At 36.6% G+C, this 18277-nt stretch overlaps 1 protein-coding gene across 2 annotated transcripts in view; it reads left to right on the top strand.

Annotated features, from left to right (window-relative positions):
* The window catches only part of LOC106872113 (protein C1orf43 homolog), a 33044-nt gene that overhangs the window by 681 nt on the left and 14086 nt on the right, over positions 1–18277 (top strand). For both annotated transcript variants that reach the window (XM_052967366.1, XM_052967367.1), the window contains exons 2-5: positions 4290–4407; positions 10446–10502; positions 12999–13165; positions 14314–14372. In XM_052967366.1, coding sequence (XP_052823326.1) covers positions 4290–4407; positions 10446–10502; positions 12999–13165; positions 14314–14372 — 401 coding nt within the window. The remainder of the gene's footprint in view (positions 1–4289; positions 4408–10445; positions 10503–12998; positions 13166–14313; positions 14373–18277) is intronic.

Here is an 18277-nt window from a genome sequence, read left to right as displayed (position 1 = left end):
GATGGCTACACCAGGCTCCAATCTAATTTGGCAGAGTTTCTACAGCTGGATGCCCTTCCTAACGCCAACCACTCAGAGAGTGTAGTGGGTGCTTTTACGTGTCACCCGCACAAAAACGGCCACGCTCGAAATGGTGTCTTTTATGTGCCACCCGCACAAGAGCCAGTCCAGGGGCACTGGCAACGATCTCGCTCGAAAACCCTACAAGGCCAGTCAGGCGGTACTGGCAATGGTCACGCTCAGGATAGTACATTTTATGTGCCACCCGCACAAGAGCCAGTCCAGGGGCATATATATATGTGCGTGTGTGTGTGTGTGTGTATATATAATGATCATCATCTATTGTACTTTTAGGTTGCATATATATATATATATATATATATATATATATATCGTAAATAATACTCTTCAATAACATAGAAGAAAGAAACCATAACAAAAGACATTATGTTATCAATAGTTTCTTTTCACACACACACAATACTTATTAATACAGATAACAACTCTTGAAAGTTGCTAATGCCAAAGAGTTGTATATACTGTCTGATAAGGCAAAGAAAAGCACAAATGATAAATAGTGCTTCACAGCTGATTGGTCTGCTGGACTAAACTACTCATTTTTTTCACCCAGGATGTAAGACAAAAGGTCTATTCTTTGTTTGGCTAAGACTAAAGGAACTTGAGTAAAGCAATGCATATGTCAGAGTTTGAAATTTATAACGTATGTGTTCATACTTGTACTGGTATAGGTGTTCACTTGGAAAGAGTCGAGCTAGCTCTAACTAATGAATCCACAGCCTTGCAAACAGAAGCACACCACATTTAGCAATCATTGATGTCTGACATGAATATCATGAACCAATCACAATTCCAACAGTAGATGTTGTATATGTTGCAAGGGCCAGATATTGATACAAGTTCCATTTTGATTTCTTGCTCAAACGCGTGATAATGCTATAAATAGTGTAATCAGGATAAATTATCCATTTATTGCAGAAAAATACGCTACTGGCCAGCCATGAGACTCGAACTCACATCTCTGTGATTACGCGTCAAGTGTTTTACCATTAAGCTAAACTGCCCAGCAACGAATTCTTCTGCAATTTTAGAACTTATAAATTTAGCTTCATAAGACGCTAACGTTAAATTCAACTAAATTTATAAGTTCTAAAATTGCAGAAGAATTCGTTGCTGGGCAGTTTAGTTTAATGGTAAAACACTTGACGTGTAATCACAGAGATGTGAGTTCAAGTCTCATGGCTGGCCAGTAGCATATTTTCCTGCAATAAATGGATAATTTATCCTGATCATGTTATTTATAGCATTATCACGCGTTTGAGAAATAAATTTATTTCTGTTCTTACAATACATCTCAACGCTTCTAAAAAAGAACAAACTTTGTTTGTTTACTTTCATCGTAAAGTTCCATTTTGATTATATTGAACCTGTTTTTTCTGATTGTACATCTCACTGTTTACACCATGCTTGGATGGTATCTTTTGAACAAAGATATAACAGATGCATTAATTGTGCATGTGGTGCATTCCAAGCCAACTTTGATCTAGGTTGGGGATCAATGTAGTCACAAAAATGTGCATCTAGCATGTGATCATTCACATCATTCTGCTGTATGATTGTAAGTTGTTGCCATTGAAAGGGGCAGACTGAGACAAGGTCGAGGTATTTGACCATTTTTTGCCTTTACTGAATCCTCTAGGTTTGTGCTTTGGATTTTGCATCAAATTCCAAAGTTCTTCATTATTGTCAGATCAATTCCTCCACTTGATACATAATCTCATTCAACCAATTCTCTTTTTATCTCTGAAGCTTCTAGTGGTCACTCATCCTGCTAAAAATGGCAAAAATCCCACTTATATCACGCCCTATAAAAAATTCCACAACACTTTGGATATTGTTGTCTGAGTGAAACTACGCCCAAGAAAAAGATTGGCTGGTCTTGGTTATAACTCCTTTGAGCATAGGTCAGCTTGATCAGGGCTAACAACTAACTCTTCTCTCTTCCACTTCAAAAGATTTCTTATTTTCTTTGATCAGTGAGATTTCTTATTGACCATGGAGCAATCCAAACTCATTGTCAATGTTTTAATGGCTACTTTTCCATGCTTACATGGGTCAGGTGAGAGTAAGTTTTTCTGTAGCCAGGTGCCCTTCTTGTTGCCAACCCTCACTTCTTTCCAAGAGAGCTAATAATCTAGTCTATCAAATAATGATCCTAGTCTAGCAAACATCCCAAACATGTTTTATGCAGAGAATTGGAAAGAAATGACACCATATGAGCAAGCCTTTTGTTGACAAAGATCATACAACATGTCAAGACAAGTCCAGAAGCCTAGACCACATGCAAATGACACCTTCAGAAAATCATTGTTTACAAACCAATGAATGAACACAAGGGAAATAGGAACTCACTCACACAAACACACACACCAGTTCACCACCTTAAACTATCTATTATATTAAAATGGTAACGTCAGTGTCATGCTAATCTATCACACTGTGGAAAGGATATGGCAAAAGTGTGTGTGCAATAGAGAAAGAGATTGAGACAAATGCTACTGACATATGCATTCACACTTCTCTCTGTATCATCATCATCATCATCATCATCATCATTGTTTAATGCCCTCCTTCCATGTTGGCATGAGTTGGCTGGTTTAACAGGAGCTGGCCAGGCAAAATCATGCACCATACTTCTGTGTCTGTTTTGACACAGTTTTACAGCTGGATGCCCTTCTTGACACCAACCACCCCACAGAGGGGGCTGAGTGCTTTTTATGTGGCACAGGCATAGGCGAGGTCAGTTTTGGCATGGGTTTTACAGCTGGATGCCCTTCCGAATGCCAACTGCTTTACAGTGTGGACTGGATGATTTTTAAGTGGCATCAGCACTTGCAGGGTCACCAAATAACTTTGCAAGACAAGGAAACTTTGAGAGGGGAGGGGGCGTTGGAGGAGGTGATTTTGTGTCAGATGATGAATGGTTAAAGTGTGACAGAGAGGGAGAGAGTTAACAAGTGTATATTTGATATATTACGGTCTCTCTTTCACACACACACACACACTTAGAGAGAGAGAGATTCAAGCAAATGCTACTAGCATATATACATACACTCACATATTAACATTTTGGGTGCCCACATACAGACACACACACACACACAGATGACAGTTCACTGTGTATGTGTCTATGGGAGTGGGGCCGGTATATATATGAAATTAGGTACTGTATATGTGGTACATTAAAAAAAGGATTCGACTTTATTTTTACCCACCAAAATTAATGTCACATGGGCAAAATCCTTTGGGTGGGAGATGACACCAATCTTCCCATGCAAGTATGAGAATTTTCACTCTGGAAGCCACGTCAGTACCTGGATGTTATGCCTAGAGTATAGATGTGTAGTGCATACTTGTTGGATTATTGTTTTCATGCAAGATGACTGAACACATTGAGCAGAGACCATAAACCCATGTCTCATCACCAGTGATGATTGTCTTTATGAAGTCTAGGTTGTGGTTTGCACAGTCCAACATGTCCTGAGCAGTTTTCATGCAGAGTTGCTTCTGCTGCTCCACCAGCACCTTGGGGGATAAATTTCGCTGACACTCTCTCTACATGCACATATCCTCTTTTAAAATGGAATGTACTGATCTTGTGCTTATTCCCACTTCATGAGCAACTGTTATATGACAGTCTTCCATGACTATTCACCAAACCTTCTCAAATCAGTTCCTCATTTCGGCTTGTGAAATGCAGCCATGTTTGAAGCAGTTGTACTCCTCCTTGATCTGTTGATCTGAGCTTTGCCCATGGTATCATTGCCAAAGTCCTGCTGGATCTTCTGGATAGTTTGAGCTTAAGTGTCACTAAGCTTTTTGGCAAAACTTGATGCAATATCTCTGCTTGATGTATTTGGTTATTTTACATGAAAATGAAAATCTGACTAATGCGCACTACATGTCTGTACTGTAGGTGTAACAGCCTGGAACTGATGTGGCCTACAGGTGTGAAAATGTTAACACATGCACAGGAAGAATAGCATCACCTCCCACCCAAAGGATTTTGCCCACGTAATATTGGTTTTGGAAGGAAAAAAAGATTTAGATACTTTTTGAATGCACCTTGTATATTATTTGTATGTGTCTGTGTCTGTAGCAATATAACATTTAAAGTGTTAATATTAATACCTGGTGGTGGTTTCTAAGTAAACCGTGAACTACTCACTGTCAGTTTTATATATTTATGCATCAATGTAATTTGATTTCAGAGTCTGCAGAAAGAAATCCAACGAAGACTTCACCATGTAAAAAATATAAAATTTGAACCAACATTGCTTCAAAAATCCTCAAATGACACTGAAAATGATATGTGTTCAGATTCAGTTGGTAAGTTCAAAGCAGTTTTGTTTTTTATTTATTTACATTCCTTTAGCTCTTTTGATGTCAACTCAACCGAGACTGTCTCTGATTCTTTAGTACAAAACCACCTGTTTAAAGTATTGTATTGAAGTTAAAACCTTCTATCATAATTATAATTGAAAATCTTTCTGTTATGTTATGTTCCAAATATCAGGTTTCATATACCACTAAATGGAAAAGGTAATACGCTTAATCTGACCAAATTCTTCATTCATCATCATCTTTTAGCATTCATCTTCCATGCTGGTATGATTTTGATGATTTTACAGTATCTGCTGGATCTGAGAACTGCATCATGTACCAGTATCTGCTTTGGCATGGTTTCTGTGGTCCAGTGCCCTTCCTAACGCCAACCACTTTACAGAGTCTGATGGCTGCTATTTTTGTAGCATCAGCACTAGTGAGATCAGCTTGTAGCTTGCAAGACTAACAACTCCTTTGACTGAGTAGGGCTACAATAGAGAGGGAAGTGGTTTATACCAGGTGACAAAGGTTAAAGTTTGAAAGAAACAGCCAGAACAGGTTTCTTGCTTTAAAACAACTACATGACTACTTACATAGCACAAAAGTGGGTAAGAGTAATCATTGGAACTGTCATCTCAGTCATATTGCCTTGTATATGCATACCTTGTCCAGAATACTGAGTACTCCTATTAGTCCTTCTCCAATTACATATGATTCCTGTCACTATCATTTATGCCTCTTTCATTTATGCTTCTCTCTCTCTCTCTCTCTCTCTCTCTAACGAGACTGGCAATTGAGTAGAGACACAGGGGCTTGTGTTAGTCTTGCTCAGGATATGACACTTCTCCAGTGCTGGTGCCATGAGAAAGCACTTGATAAACTCCTGCTAAGTGGTTGTTGTTAGAATGGGCATGCAGCCATTGAAATCAAGCTGAAAATGAAATGCTTGCAAGATGGGGGTTTGACTGACCTATCAAGATGAGTATACCCCTCAAATATGTGCTGAATTTGACCATGGTGATCCATCCAATTGATGTTGGTATGGAAAGTGGACTTAAAACAACGGTGGCAGCTTGGATTTTTTTTTTTATGACTAAATTCAGTCTGTAAGTGATGCAGCTACATTGTCTTAACATCCATTTTACCATGCTTGCATGGATTGGATGCAGTATATTGAGGCAGATTTTCTATGGCTGGATGCCCTTCTTGTTGTCAACCCTCACCTGTTTCCATGTGAGGTAACATTTCCCATGGCCAGACATATTTCCACACATTATTGCAAGTGAACTACACTGCTTCTTTAACAGTGATAGTCATTTACAACTAGTCATGTAATGTTGAGACAAGAAAACATAAACATACATGCACACACACACACACTGGGCTTCTTTCACTTTCCATCTACTAAATCCACTCACAAAGCTTTGGTTGGCCTGGAACTATAGTAAAAGACACTTGCCCAAAGTGCCATGCAGTGGGACTGAACCCAAAACCATGTGGCTGGGAAGCAAACTGCTTAACTACAGAGCTATGCCATTCAAGAAAATGCAAAAAATCTGGGATGGGAATTTATAAAAGAAAGTAAAACTGTTGATGATCTTTGAGATCTGACTGACTGTAAAAAACTTCTAATTTATTCTAATTTATTTAAATTATTTAATTTTTAGAATTTTCTATAGAATTGAAATGAATTTATGATTATGCTCATGTTGAAGGTGCATTTATGAAACAGTCCAACCGAATGTAGGTTACAAAAATTCAGTCGCAATTTCTTTACTTCTAGGGAAAATTTCTTTTTCATATGTATACAGAGAAAGGATTAGAGTGAATAAAAGGATTATACTTCTTAATCTAATTATAAACAATTGTTGATAGATATCTTCTGATTGTACAAGCTGGACTAAGACTTATGGCAATTTGCCATACAACAAACCCAGTCAACCCATGCCATCATAAAACAAGGTGTGTTAAAATAGTGATGACAGCAATAATAATGATTATAAACAATTTTAAAATAGATCATCTAAGTTTAAATTCTGCTAAGATTGACTTGGATTTGTCACAAAGTAAATTGGATTATTTGATATGAAAGTAGATCATTGACTTTCGGGACTACTCTGACATTTGATAAAATAATTCCTTGCTGTATGTTTACTTGGCCAACACTTCCTTTTATACTTATTATTATTTTTTATTTAGTTGGATAAAGAGAGTATTTTCTATGACATGTTTATAAGCCGTCTTAGATTGGCAGTTGGTCTTCAGTTTGAATTTCTGAAGGTGAATGCCTGAAGAGGTAATTTTTGGCAAAGTGTGTATTACAAGGCTTTCAATGTGATAGATAGTAGACATGATAAGAAGAGACTGGTACATTAAATAGGCTTCATTTTAGATGGCATGCAGTTTGTTAGTTCAGAAGATTAGAAGTGACAGAGAGAAGAAACATCATGTTTGTGGGTTAGTAGTTATGACATATGAGCGACTGTATTGTTGCCAGTCAGAAGGTAGAGCATCTTTTAATTTTTTTTTGTATGCTGTTGAGACTGCATAATGTAGTGTCAACACAATTTTAGATGCTACTAAAAGTGGTTTATGCTCATGACACAGAGACAGAGGTGCAATAGTGAGAATATTCCTAAAAACTACATTTCCTTTTTGCATGTCACATGTCCCCTTATCATCACACCTGTCCATACTCAACCCTTATAATGGTGAGTAGCCCTAGACTCCCCCTTTTAGACATCCCCCAGTCTGTCACTTTTTCAACTGCACCTCTCCCTTTTTTCCACCCTGTCACTAATCCCTTCCTTCTCTCCTGTTCCCTGTCATACTCTCACAATCTTCCTTTTTACTGTCCATTCTCTCATCTTTCTGCCTAGGATTATTGCACACTCTCTCTTGTTCTCACTCAGTTATAGGGGCTACCTTAGGACCTTAGCTTTCCAAGTTATTAGGTGACCATCACTAGTACTGGTGCCATGGAAAAAGCACCCAGTACACTCTGCATAGTGGTTGATGCTCAGAAGAGCATCCAGCTACAGAAACATCCAAAGAAGACATCAGTGCATGATACAGTTCTATGACTCATCAACTCTGTCAAACCATCCAACCCATTCCAGAATGGAAGTCAGATATTAAATGATGGTGGTGATGATTTATTTAAACAGACTTTGGTGTAAACTGAATGTATTAGCTGCTAATTTGAACATTTACATGTTATCTTAAAATTCCATCTGTTCACATTTGAAACCAATATTACTTGAAATCTTAAAGTATGTTATTTTATATTTTATATCACTCTGAGGTTGCACATTTCTAATGGGCTACTCACTGGTTCAAGGCATTTAAAGTGCCAAGTGTAACAAGAGAGTGTCTGTGCAACTTGGAGAGGATAAATACTGCAACAACACTGGTTTATCGAAACGTCAATGATGATTTATTGTTAGAAAACTTACAAGTTTTACTGGTTTTCACACTGATATTCTTTTCACAAGTTTTGTCAATATATGTTGAGGAAAGAATCACACACAAACACTTCCCCATAAATACATACACTCACACACACACACACACACACGCACTTATCCACCTACCTTCCTCTATCTCTGATACTTTATCACCACCCTCTTCTTTGTCTTTTCACTTACATCTACCCACTTGCCCTTATATAATGTGTTGTAGCCATGTATCTTTTCTTCAGTCGGATACCTGTTCTTATCCCTCCACCATGCTTTAACCTCGCAACACCTGACATAATGCCACCTCCTACTCTACTACATCCTCACTTAGCTGAGTAGGGGTTTCATTTTCTTGTGAGTTGCTTGACAACCTCACTGGTGCTGGTGTCACATAAAAAACACCCAGTACACTCTGTAAAGTGGTTGGCATTAGCAAGGGCATCCAACTGTAGAAAACCCTGCCAGACTCATTGGATCCAGTTGAATCATTCAACCCATGTCAGCATGGAAGCCAAACAGTAAATGATTATACACACATACACACATCAAGCTTCTACACATTTTCCATTTACCAAATTCAGCTCACGAGGAATTAGTTAACTCAACATGATGACAGAAGACACTTTCCCAAGGTATTTTGAAGTGGAATTGAACCCAAACCACATAAGTTTTGAGCCCTCACCACTTGGGTTATGAAGTGAGCTTCTTAATGACTCAGCCATATTTATCCCATGAGACAATTTAGATACCATCTCTGCTCTGCCACTAAACATTCCAGTTTGTATGTGTTGCCTGTGAATTTTACTTAAATCTTTTCTATCACATTTTGAATTGTTCATTAGAATTATTTCACTGGAAATTTTGTGTGTGTGTGTTTATCATCATCACCATCGTCATCATCTTTTAACGTTCGTTGTCCATGCTGGCATGGGTTGGACGGTTTGACCAGGGCTGGTAAGCTGTACCTTCTCTGTACATATGAAAAGAACATTGTTTTGTTGTGGTGCACTGGAGCATCAGGCTCATACTTATCGAAGTAGTGAAAAATGATAATTGAATGCTCAAGAATCTGAGACAGTTACTTCCCTTGCTTAAATACTGCTATACAAATAGGACTGTATTATGATAGTGGCTTCATTTTAAAGACTTTATTTCTATTAGGTTGGCAACTAAGTGCCTGCCATTTTTTGAAATTTAAATTTTTTTAAAGGTTTAATGAAAAATAGCAACTAATTAATCAATAATGTATTCACCCTTGTTGTTTACAACTTCTTCCCAACGTTCAACAAGATTTTCTATACCTCGTTGGTAGAAATCACCCGATTTTGACTCAATATATTGATCCAACCAAGCTCTCAATTCTGCATCAGTATTGAACGAAACTCCGGGCATAGCATTTGAAAGAGATCGAAAGAGGTGGAAATCCGTTGGTGCAAAATCAGGAGAGTATGGCGGGTGCGGCAGCACTTCCCACCCATGCATTTAAAAAAAGAGCAGGAACTTAGTTGCCAACCCAATAGAAAGAACTCAATTGTCTTCTCATGGACAATCTTTTTCATTTTAAGTGCATGTAGTTATCTTCTTCTTCCAGTGAAACAGTTTTGGTAGAGAAGAGATTATAATTTGATTTAGTATTGTTAAAATGTCAAGATCCTCCAGCTTTACTTTTGTTCATTTATTTCCCAACCATCTTGAAATCAGAAAATTTTATTATTGTGTTCCATTTTATCAAGGATTGTCTCTATGTAAAAATAGATATTATCATCATCCATCAACACATGTTCACCTCGTTCATTTCTAGCCTTCAAAACTCCTCTGCATTCAGGACCCAGGTCTCACTACACTGTCGCACCACGCTTCACACACAAGTATCATACACTCTGCCCTTCACTCTGAGGGAGAGCGTCCTTTGTTACCTGTAGAGGTGGTAGCTCCCCGAATGTTTTCTGTCCTGTTCTTCAAATGCTCATTTATACTTTTAGAACACCCAATCCCACTGGTAGTTAGGCCTCCTAAGTAACAAAAAAAAAAAACTATTGACTATTCCTAGAGAGCCTCCTGAGCTATTGAGAGAATCTATTTTTGGAGTGCTCTTCATGCTTAATGTTCCTGTGCATCTGCCTCATATTAGGGTTATCTTAGCTATTAGCCTGTTTATGATCCTACAACTTTCATGCATCAATTATTTACATTGGGTATATTGTATGGAGTTTCTACTACTCCTTTTTCGCTTACTAAGAACTTTCTTTTTCCTGACAGCAACAGTCCTGTTTTCTTTCCTAAGTTTACTTTGAGGCTCTTCAATTCTATTCTGATACCATATCTGGAATTTCTTTTCTAAACCTTCCACAGATTCTGCTATAAGAACAAGGTCATCAGCATACAGAAGCTTCCAACAAGCGGGTCTGATTAAAGAAATATATAAATTTCTTACTCATCATTTATAACATTTTCTCGTATACTTGCAATAAAAAAGAGATTTTAGATGCATTTTTATAAATGTTTCCTTTGTTTTGTTTTTTTATCATTATATATTTATATTTTTTGCTTTATTTATATCAAGTTTTAAAATATTTCTTTCAGACAGCAATAATAATCAAAAATTCCGCATGAAAGCTTGTGATGGTTTCTCAGTTCTTGGTGAGTTTCTTCCTAACATCAACATATTTTTTTAATGAATTTCCTTCAGTATATAAATGGAATGTTTTGCTATGGCTGGTTGAATCTTCTGCAGCACCATGTATTGCCAATCTGTGCTATATTTTGTCATCTCCTCTTTGAGATACAGCATTTTCAAATCAGCCTTTTCCACTTCATCTCAAGTTTTTTCTTAGCTCTCTCTTCCACTGGTTCCACTACCTTGAACTTCTTGGCACTTTGTTATGCAGTACTCATTGTCCATATGAATCACGTACCAGCACAGCCTTCTGTCTTGTACATTATGCCTGGTTACTCTTATACTCAATTGTTCCCTCAACTCATTTGTACTCTGACGTTCTTACATGCTAACACTACACATCTATCAGAGCATGCTAGTTTCATTTCTTTCTAGTCTTCACAAGTTTCTATATATTATAGGCCCATGTCTTACTATCATGCAGCATTGCAATTCTGGCACAAGTATCATACAATCTGCCCTTCAGCCTGCCATTCACTCTGCAGGAGAAGACCTTTATTGCCAGATGATATAATAACTCCCTGAACTTTTCCCAACCTCTTTGTACCATGGCTACTATACATTCTGAACAACCATGTCCCCTGGTAATTACATCACCTAGTTAACAGAAGCTACTTCTAGTGTGCCATCTGAGCATTAAAAAGAATCTATTTTCAACGTGATCTGACTGCATATTGCTCCAATGCATCTGCCATATACAAAGCTTACTTTCTCTGTAAACTTGTCTATGATTTCATAATACCTTTTATGTATGTGTGGTTCACTGGGTACAGCTTATGGAATTCCTACCTATTCCTTTTCTGCATATTAGGCAAGTTTATTTCTCCGACAATACCACTTATTTAACACCTTCATCTCTGTTGAACATAATAAATTTTTACTAAAATTTTGTCGCATTATCGTCAGACTCCAACTCTAATTCATTTTCTATGATTTTACTGAGCATAATGTACAGTATGCTCTAAACTGTATACAATGTTTGTTAAAAACATTATTTCAGAGGTGCAGCCTGAACTATACTGAACAGTACATCTATACAAAAAATTCTCAATTTATTGAAATTTCTTTCTCGGCTAGGGAAAGAAAATAAATGCCTAGTGGTAATTGTTAGCAACTCTCAAACGAAAGGTGAGGGAGGGTAATTTCAAGATCTCAAGAATTCCTTGAAAGTTTTAGAACTTCAGAACTTATTGCATATAGAAAAATACAAAGATTTATGACCAGTGAAAGTTTGCATAATAAAATAAAAATTAAAATAAAATAAGCTAACGAAAATAACTCAAGAGGTCTAGTAGCCCTGGAGCATGTCTGTAGCTGTCCCCCTTTGTCTGCTAACAAAGATCAGATTTTTTTTTTCCCATATCATGTAAATTCATCCTGAATTTATCTACTTTTTTCTTTGAATTGCTATAACAAATACAAGTGGTGCTAGGTTTCTATTTCGTTATTCCATCCAAGAGGGAAATATCAGTTATTGAGAAATATCACCTCTTATAAATGTCAATTATCTACATTCTTACCATTTGCTCGTTAGAGTTATTTCCCTTAGTTTTTCTTTTCCTTTTTTTTTACATTGCTAAACAATTCTTTCTTTTTCATACACACATATACATACAGTCTTGTCACCTGATACTGTCAGGCTCAGGTTTGTGTAGATCATATATATATATATTCTATGTGATGAGGTCCAGTACAAGTGAAACCTGCCTGAAAATGATTTCGTAAAATTCTTATTTATTGGAATTGTACCCTTTTTTGTTTGAGAGTCACTAACAGTGAGCCGCTAAATAGTTGTTGTCTTTCTCCCACTAATTAGAGAGATTTTAATAATTGAGAAGTTTTTAGCATAGATCATTCTCTGCATAAGTTCATAATTGGCAGAATTGTTAGAATGTCAGATATAATGCTGATGGTATTAGTTCCACCGCTCTTTGCTCTGAGTTCAAATCCTGGTGAATTTGACTTTTCATCTCTTCGGGGCTGATCAATGGAGTACATTCTACACACTCTTTCTCTCAAAAATTGACTTTGATCAGGTCTAGAGCAGGATGGGCAGCATCCTTTATGATTCCATGAGGGTTGGGGGTACATGGAAATGCCAGAATATCACCCCTTAACTTATTCATACTATTGGTCCACTTGAACTATTCCCTTTTGCTCTTTTTTAAAAAACTTTTTAAATGTCTTATAAAGCCTGATACTAGGAAATACTTACCCATGTCTGATCTAGATCCTACAAGCATATGCTAGAGCTTATGTTATCTCAAGTTAGAAGGGAGTTTACTGAAGAATGTATTGCTGCTACACTGAGTTGGTTGAGTAAATATGTAGAAATCTCTGTCTGTTTGTTTCTTTCTCTTTTGAATGATCTCTTAATGACCGAAAATTCAAAATAGGTTTTACCAACAACAAAACATAATATACTAATGTAATATCTTACTAATAAAATGTATCTTCAGAAGAGGAGATTGTAAAACATGACATTGATAATGGAGAACGACATCCCACTGAAACAGTTCGTCAATACCTGTACCGTTTACATACAAAGGGAATTCTCACTAAAGTATCCCTTGAACTAATACGCAATGTTGTTCTTCTCTATGAAAATGCCAGACATACACCTCAGGTATGTAATTTAGATTTTTTATTTTATTCTATTTTATTTTATTTTTGTGTGTGTGTGTGTGTGGAGGGACTAGGGAAAATATTACTTTAGTTAGAAACAAGTGAGGGTTTAGCAACAAGAAAGATTATCTGGCTGTAGAGAATCTGCCTCACTGAGTTCTATCTATCCTACACAAATATTGGAGAAGAGAATGTAAAGACAATGATAATAATGCTGATTGATGCATGTGTGTATGGGTATGTATTTATTAATATGTGAATTTGTGTGTATGAAGGAAAAGGAAAATGAAGTAAAAGCTTCATGATAATAATACAGGAGTACAAGCAAAATAACTGTGGAAAAGAAATTTAATTTCTGGTTCATGGATCATGAGTTTGTATAGCTTCCTAAAGTTATTTTATTATGTTGCTGAGTGAGTCGCTATCAAGCAACACAGTTCATCAGATTCACCTAGCTATGGAGGAACAGGCCTTTCTGTGAAAGTCGTATGAGCTAGACTAGTTATTGTACTTTGCTAGCCAGTTCATTCCACATGCACTTAACCTTACCAAAACCTATGTTGAGCACTGCTTCCCTGGATCCTTGAGATTTATGAAAGAATTACTAAATTTAAGGCAGTTCTAGAAATGTTCTGCCTTATATATTGTTTTTTAGTGCCAGTTTACCTTTAATCAAATAGACCTGTCATTAAAGAGTTTCAAGCTGTAATCATTCTATCTTTTTGTTTTCCCTATTTTAAGGACAGTAGTATGTGATCTAATGGAGATTTTACCTTCTATTTCTAGCAGATCATGTGACTGCACAAAGACTTTCCAATTGGCTTGTCATCTTGTATATATCATGTGTTAATAACATCTATAAGGAGGTGCTTTTTCCATTCACCAAAGTGAATGGAGTCTTGGTCAGGAGGAACTGATATCATCAAATAGTGTCCAACATTCATCGGGAGTTTCAACCCTGAACTGTAACACCCTCCTGTTGGTGGGTCAGCAGAGGTGGCCAAGTCAATGCTCCTCATCTCCTCCTGGCTTCCAGCTTAACTCCTCTCTCTTGCTCCAAAGCCAACAAGAGGTTCTTTCAGCTGCCTTTCCCATCCTGCACACAGCCACCTTTCACTCCTTACCTCTCATATGTTTGATATTTTGTAGCCCTTTGAAGAAACAGAATATAACAAGTTCAAAGAAAATCTCCATTTGATTATCTCTCAGTGAGTACATTGTCACATTCTGTATTTTATTTATGCATTATATTTGTGTGTTTGTATGTGTGTGTGTGTAGCAAGCTATCATACTCTATGACTGGCATTGTAGCATCATCCATGAGCTGCAACAAGAACAAAAGAGATGATCTAGAAAGAAGTGATGACAGAAACTTCAAACTGAGGGACCAATTTATGAAATTAACTGAAAGAGATATAGAACAATGGACTAGGAAGAGAATTATCTTAGATGTGATGCGGTTCAAAACACAATACCACCACTGTCATATTCATAGTGAGACAACTACAAGAGAAGCTTTTAACTGAGAATAAGCTACTGTGTCTACTATTCATTGACCTAAAATCAAAGTGCTATGCTCTGTTGTCTGCTGATCTTTAGAATGACTACGTAATGATGAATGGCTTGTGGGAACCATATAAGACCTGTACAGAGATACCATCAACAAGATTAGGGTTAAGAATGTGTTTAGCAAAGAATTTGGCATGTGGCCTTAAGGAATTTCAGATGAGTTGTTCAAGAGAGAACTGGGACTCTGTTAGCCCTAATAACTTTGGAACAAACTGTGAGAATATTTCAGTGCCTGCTAACGTATGGCTTCATATCTGGTATCTTTCATCCTCCTGTTCACATCACAGTTTTTCTATAAGTTAGGTCATATTGGTTGATGGATTTACTGCAACAGATAATTTTAAGCCGACCAGAAAGATGCAGGTAGGTTTGCACTCATCATACATAGCTTGAGATGATCCAGGGAACATTTGTAGCCTTAAGCTTCCCAGTATGCAATAAATTGTAGCCTTCACATGTATCATTAATGTCATGAGGGCCATACTCAGCACAGATCATTTTAGCAATAATATTTTGTTATAGTAACTCTATAATTCTAGTACAATTCAGTCCATCGGCACTGGCAACGATCTCGCTTGAATGTCTTTTTTTTTGGCACGTGAAAAGACATTCAAGCGAGATCGTTGCCAGTGCCGATGAACTGGCTCCTGTGCAGGTGGCACATAAAATACACCATTTCGAGCATGGCCGTTGCCAGTACCACCTGACTGGCCCTCGTGCCGGTGGCACGTAAAACACCCATTACACTCTCGGAGTGGTTGACGTTAAGAAGGGCATCCAGCTGTAGAAACTCTGCCAAATCAGATTGGAGCCTGGTGTCGCCTCCTGATCCACCAGTCCTCAGTCAAATCATCCAACCCATGCTATCATGGAAAGCGGACGTTAAATGACGACAATTTATCATTATCCAGTCTAAAATAACTTTCAAACTATTAGTTTTTAATCCAGGATACTTAAGGTGTTACATTTTTAACACAGTCTTAAGTTACTTATCTATCTATATATATATATATATATATATATATAGGCACAACTTGGTACTCTTTTATTCTAATTGTTACATATGTTTCAGTATTTGGTAACACATCACAGACTACTCTCAGATACAGACAACCTGTTTGTACAAGTAACAGTGGGAATTCAACAAGATTAACATTAGAGCCAATACCTAGGTAGTTTGATTGTCATGTATTGAGTGCATCCAACCATACCTATACACATATATGTATATGTATGTATGTATGCATGTTTAGGTGCAGGCATGGTGTGTGGTTAAGACATTTGCTTACCAACATCATGGTTTCAGGTTCAGTCTCACTGCATAGTATCTTGGGCAAGTGTCTTCTACTATAGGCCTGGGTGGATCAGAACCTTCTGAGTGGATTTGGTCGATGGAAACTGAAAGAAACCAGTTTGTGTGTGTGTGTGTGTGTATTAGTGTCACCTTATCTTGACATTATACAATAGTTGTAAACAAGTTTTATTGTTACATAACATGTCATTTGTTTCTAAACTTCTGTGAAAACATGTTCAGTCACGAGGAAAAAATTACTTTGCTTGGAAACAAGTGAAGGTTGATGACAGGAAGGGCATCCAGCTATGGAAAATCTGCTTCAACAAATCCTGTCTAATCCATGCAAGCATAGGAAAGTAGATGTTAAAACTATGATGGTGATGATATAATTTACTCTTGTTTTCCCCACTAGTTGAAAGAATCTACAAGTGAAGAATGACTTTACAACTTGTTTTCTGTATGACTAATTATTCTACGATCAAATCAAACTGTTGTGTGTTTGTGACAGCTGAGTTATCAACTTGAGTAAAATATTTTGTTCTGGGACGTAACTACATTACCAACATTGTATCTGAACCTGCAACCATTCTTATCTATTCTAAAAAGTTAGCAGAAACAATATGATTGGGTTTTTAGAAATTTTCAGATACTTTGATTTCTCTGTCAAAAAAAAATTATACACTTAAGTTTTTTCTTGCCATATTTCTAAAACAGTGACAAAATAAATATGTTGCCTTTACTTCAATTCATCTTGAAAATAATGAAGAATATAGTAAAATAACTTTTTCATTATTAAACTGGTGTTTAGAACAAAAATTATCATGAATTTTTCACAGAAAGTTTTAATTTAGACCACTTTAAAATAGGAATTTGTATCATTGAACCAGGGATAGTTTCAGGCAGATCGGTATCAAAAAGATTATGATATACCAAAGACACTTATTAAACAAATACATAAATAAAAGTAGGTTTTTAATATTATGAGCAGCTAATAATATTCATACAAGCATGGCCAAATTTTGAGATTTTGTAACTATCTTAAATCTAAATCCCTGAATAGTCGTTTAACCTTTAGGTTCTATAAACTATTAAGGAAAGTAAGCCATTGAGTTTCATTAAGATCAAAAGTCATAAAAATTATTTTGAAAATACTCAACAACTACAAAAAACAAATAAATAAAAACTTGATATAATTATTTAGCAGAAAATTAACATACTACAAAGGTTATTCATAATAATGATGGATCAAAATGAATTTAGTACAATGTAAACCAGCTCAATTTTTCCCCCTTTTTATAACCCATTTTGAGCATGTCTTTTTTCCTAATTTTTCTAATTATTATTTGTTCATTTGGGCATTTAAGAATGTGTTGATATTGCATGGTACCTTTTCAGCATGGTTTGTGGCTTTTGGTTCTCGTGTTTATTTTTTTGTTAAAGAAAATAAATAGAAAATGATGAAAATTGGATTGTGTGTGTGTGTGTGTGTGTGTGTGTGTGCACGCACATATACTTTCGTTCTCCCTATGTTTTTATAATGAGTTCCAGGATAAAGTATAATCAGCTATACTATGGAAAGGACAGATTCAGAAATAGTGTATAATGGAACAGCCTCAATGCTTTTAAGGCAGTTTATGATCTCTGTATGGATGTATGTGCCTCAGACATTCAGAATATCTGAAGATATGGGCATATTTTTACATCCACAAAACTTTATACAACGTGATCTAACTCAACCTAATTGACAATTGTTTATGTCCTGTCTTTGGTCAGAACACTTGAGTCTCAAAAGATAGCCCAATCCTTCTTTTGAGACAGATTTAAACTCCAGAAGAAGACAGTGCCAGACCACTAATATGGTATCCCAAGAATACATTAGAAGTCAGTTCTGATTTGACAGTTCAAGACAAATATGAAGTTTACACTCATATTTCTGTGTATTTCATTTAGATCTGGTGTTAAAAACAACTAAATTAATGTAATACAATAACAGAATTGATATTATTTATGATGAGTAAAAGATTAATTGGAAACGCATGTGCTCCAGCTTGGCTGCAATCAAATGACTGAAACATGTCATCATCATCATCATCATCGTTTAACGTCCGCTTTCCATGCTAGCATGAGTTGGACGATTTGACTGAGGACTGGTGAACCAGATGGCTACACCAGGCTCCAATCTGATTTGGCAGAGTTTCTACAGCTGGATGCCCTTCCTAACGCCAACCACTCCGAGAGTGTAGTAGGTGC

Source organism: Octopus bimaculoides, chromosome 4 (assembly GCF_001194135.2).
Source record: "Octopus bimaculoides isolate UCB-OBI-ISO-001 chromosome 4, ASM119413v2, whole genome shotgun sequence".
In the NCBI taxonomy this organism is placed as follows: domain Eukaryota; kingdom Metazoa; phylum Mollusca; class Cephalopoda; order Octopoda; family Octopodidae; genus Octopus; species Octopus bimaculoides.
The sequence above is the reverse complement of the archived record's forward strand: the minus strand, read 5'-3'. Positions and strand labels throughout refer to the sequence as shown.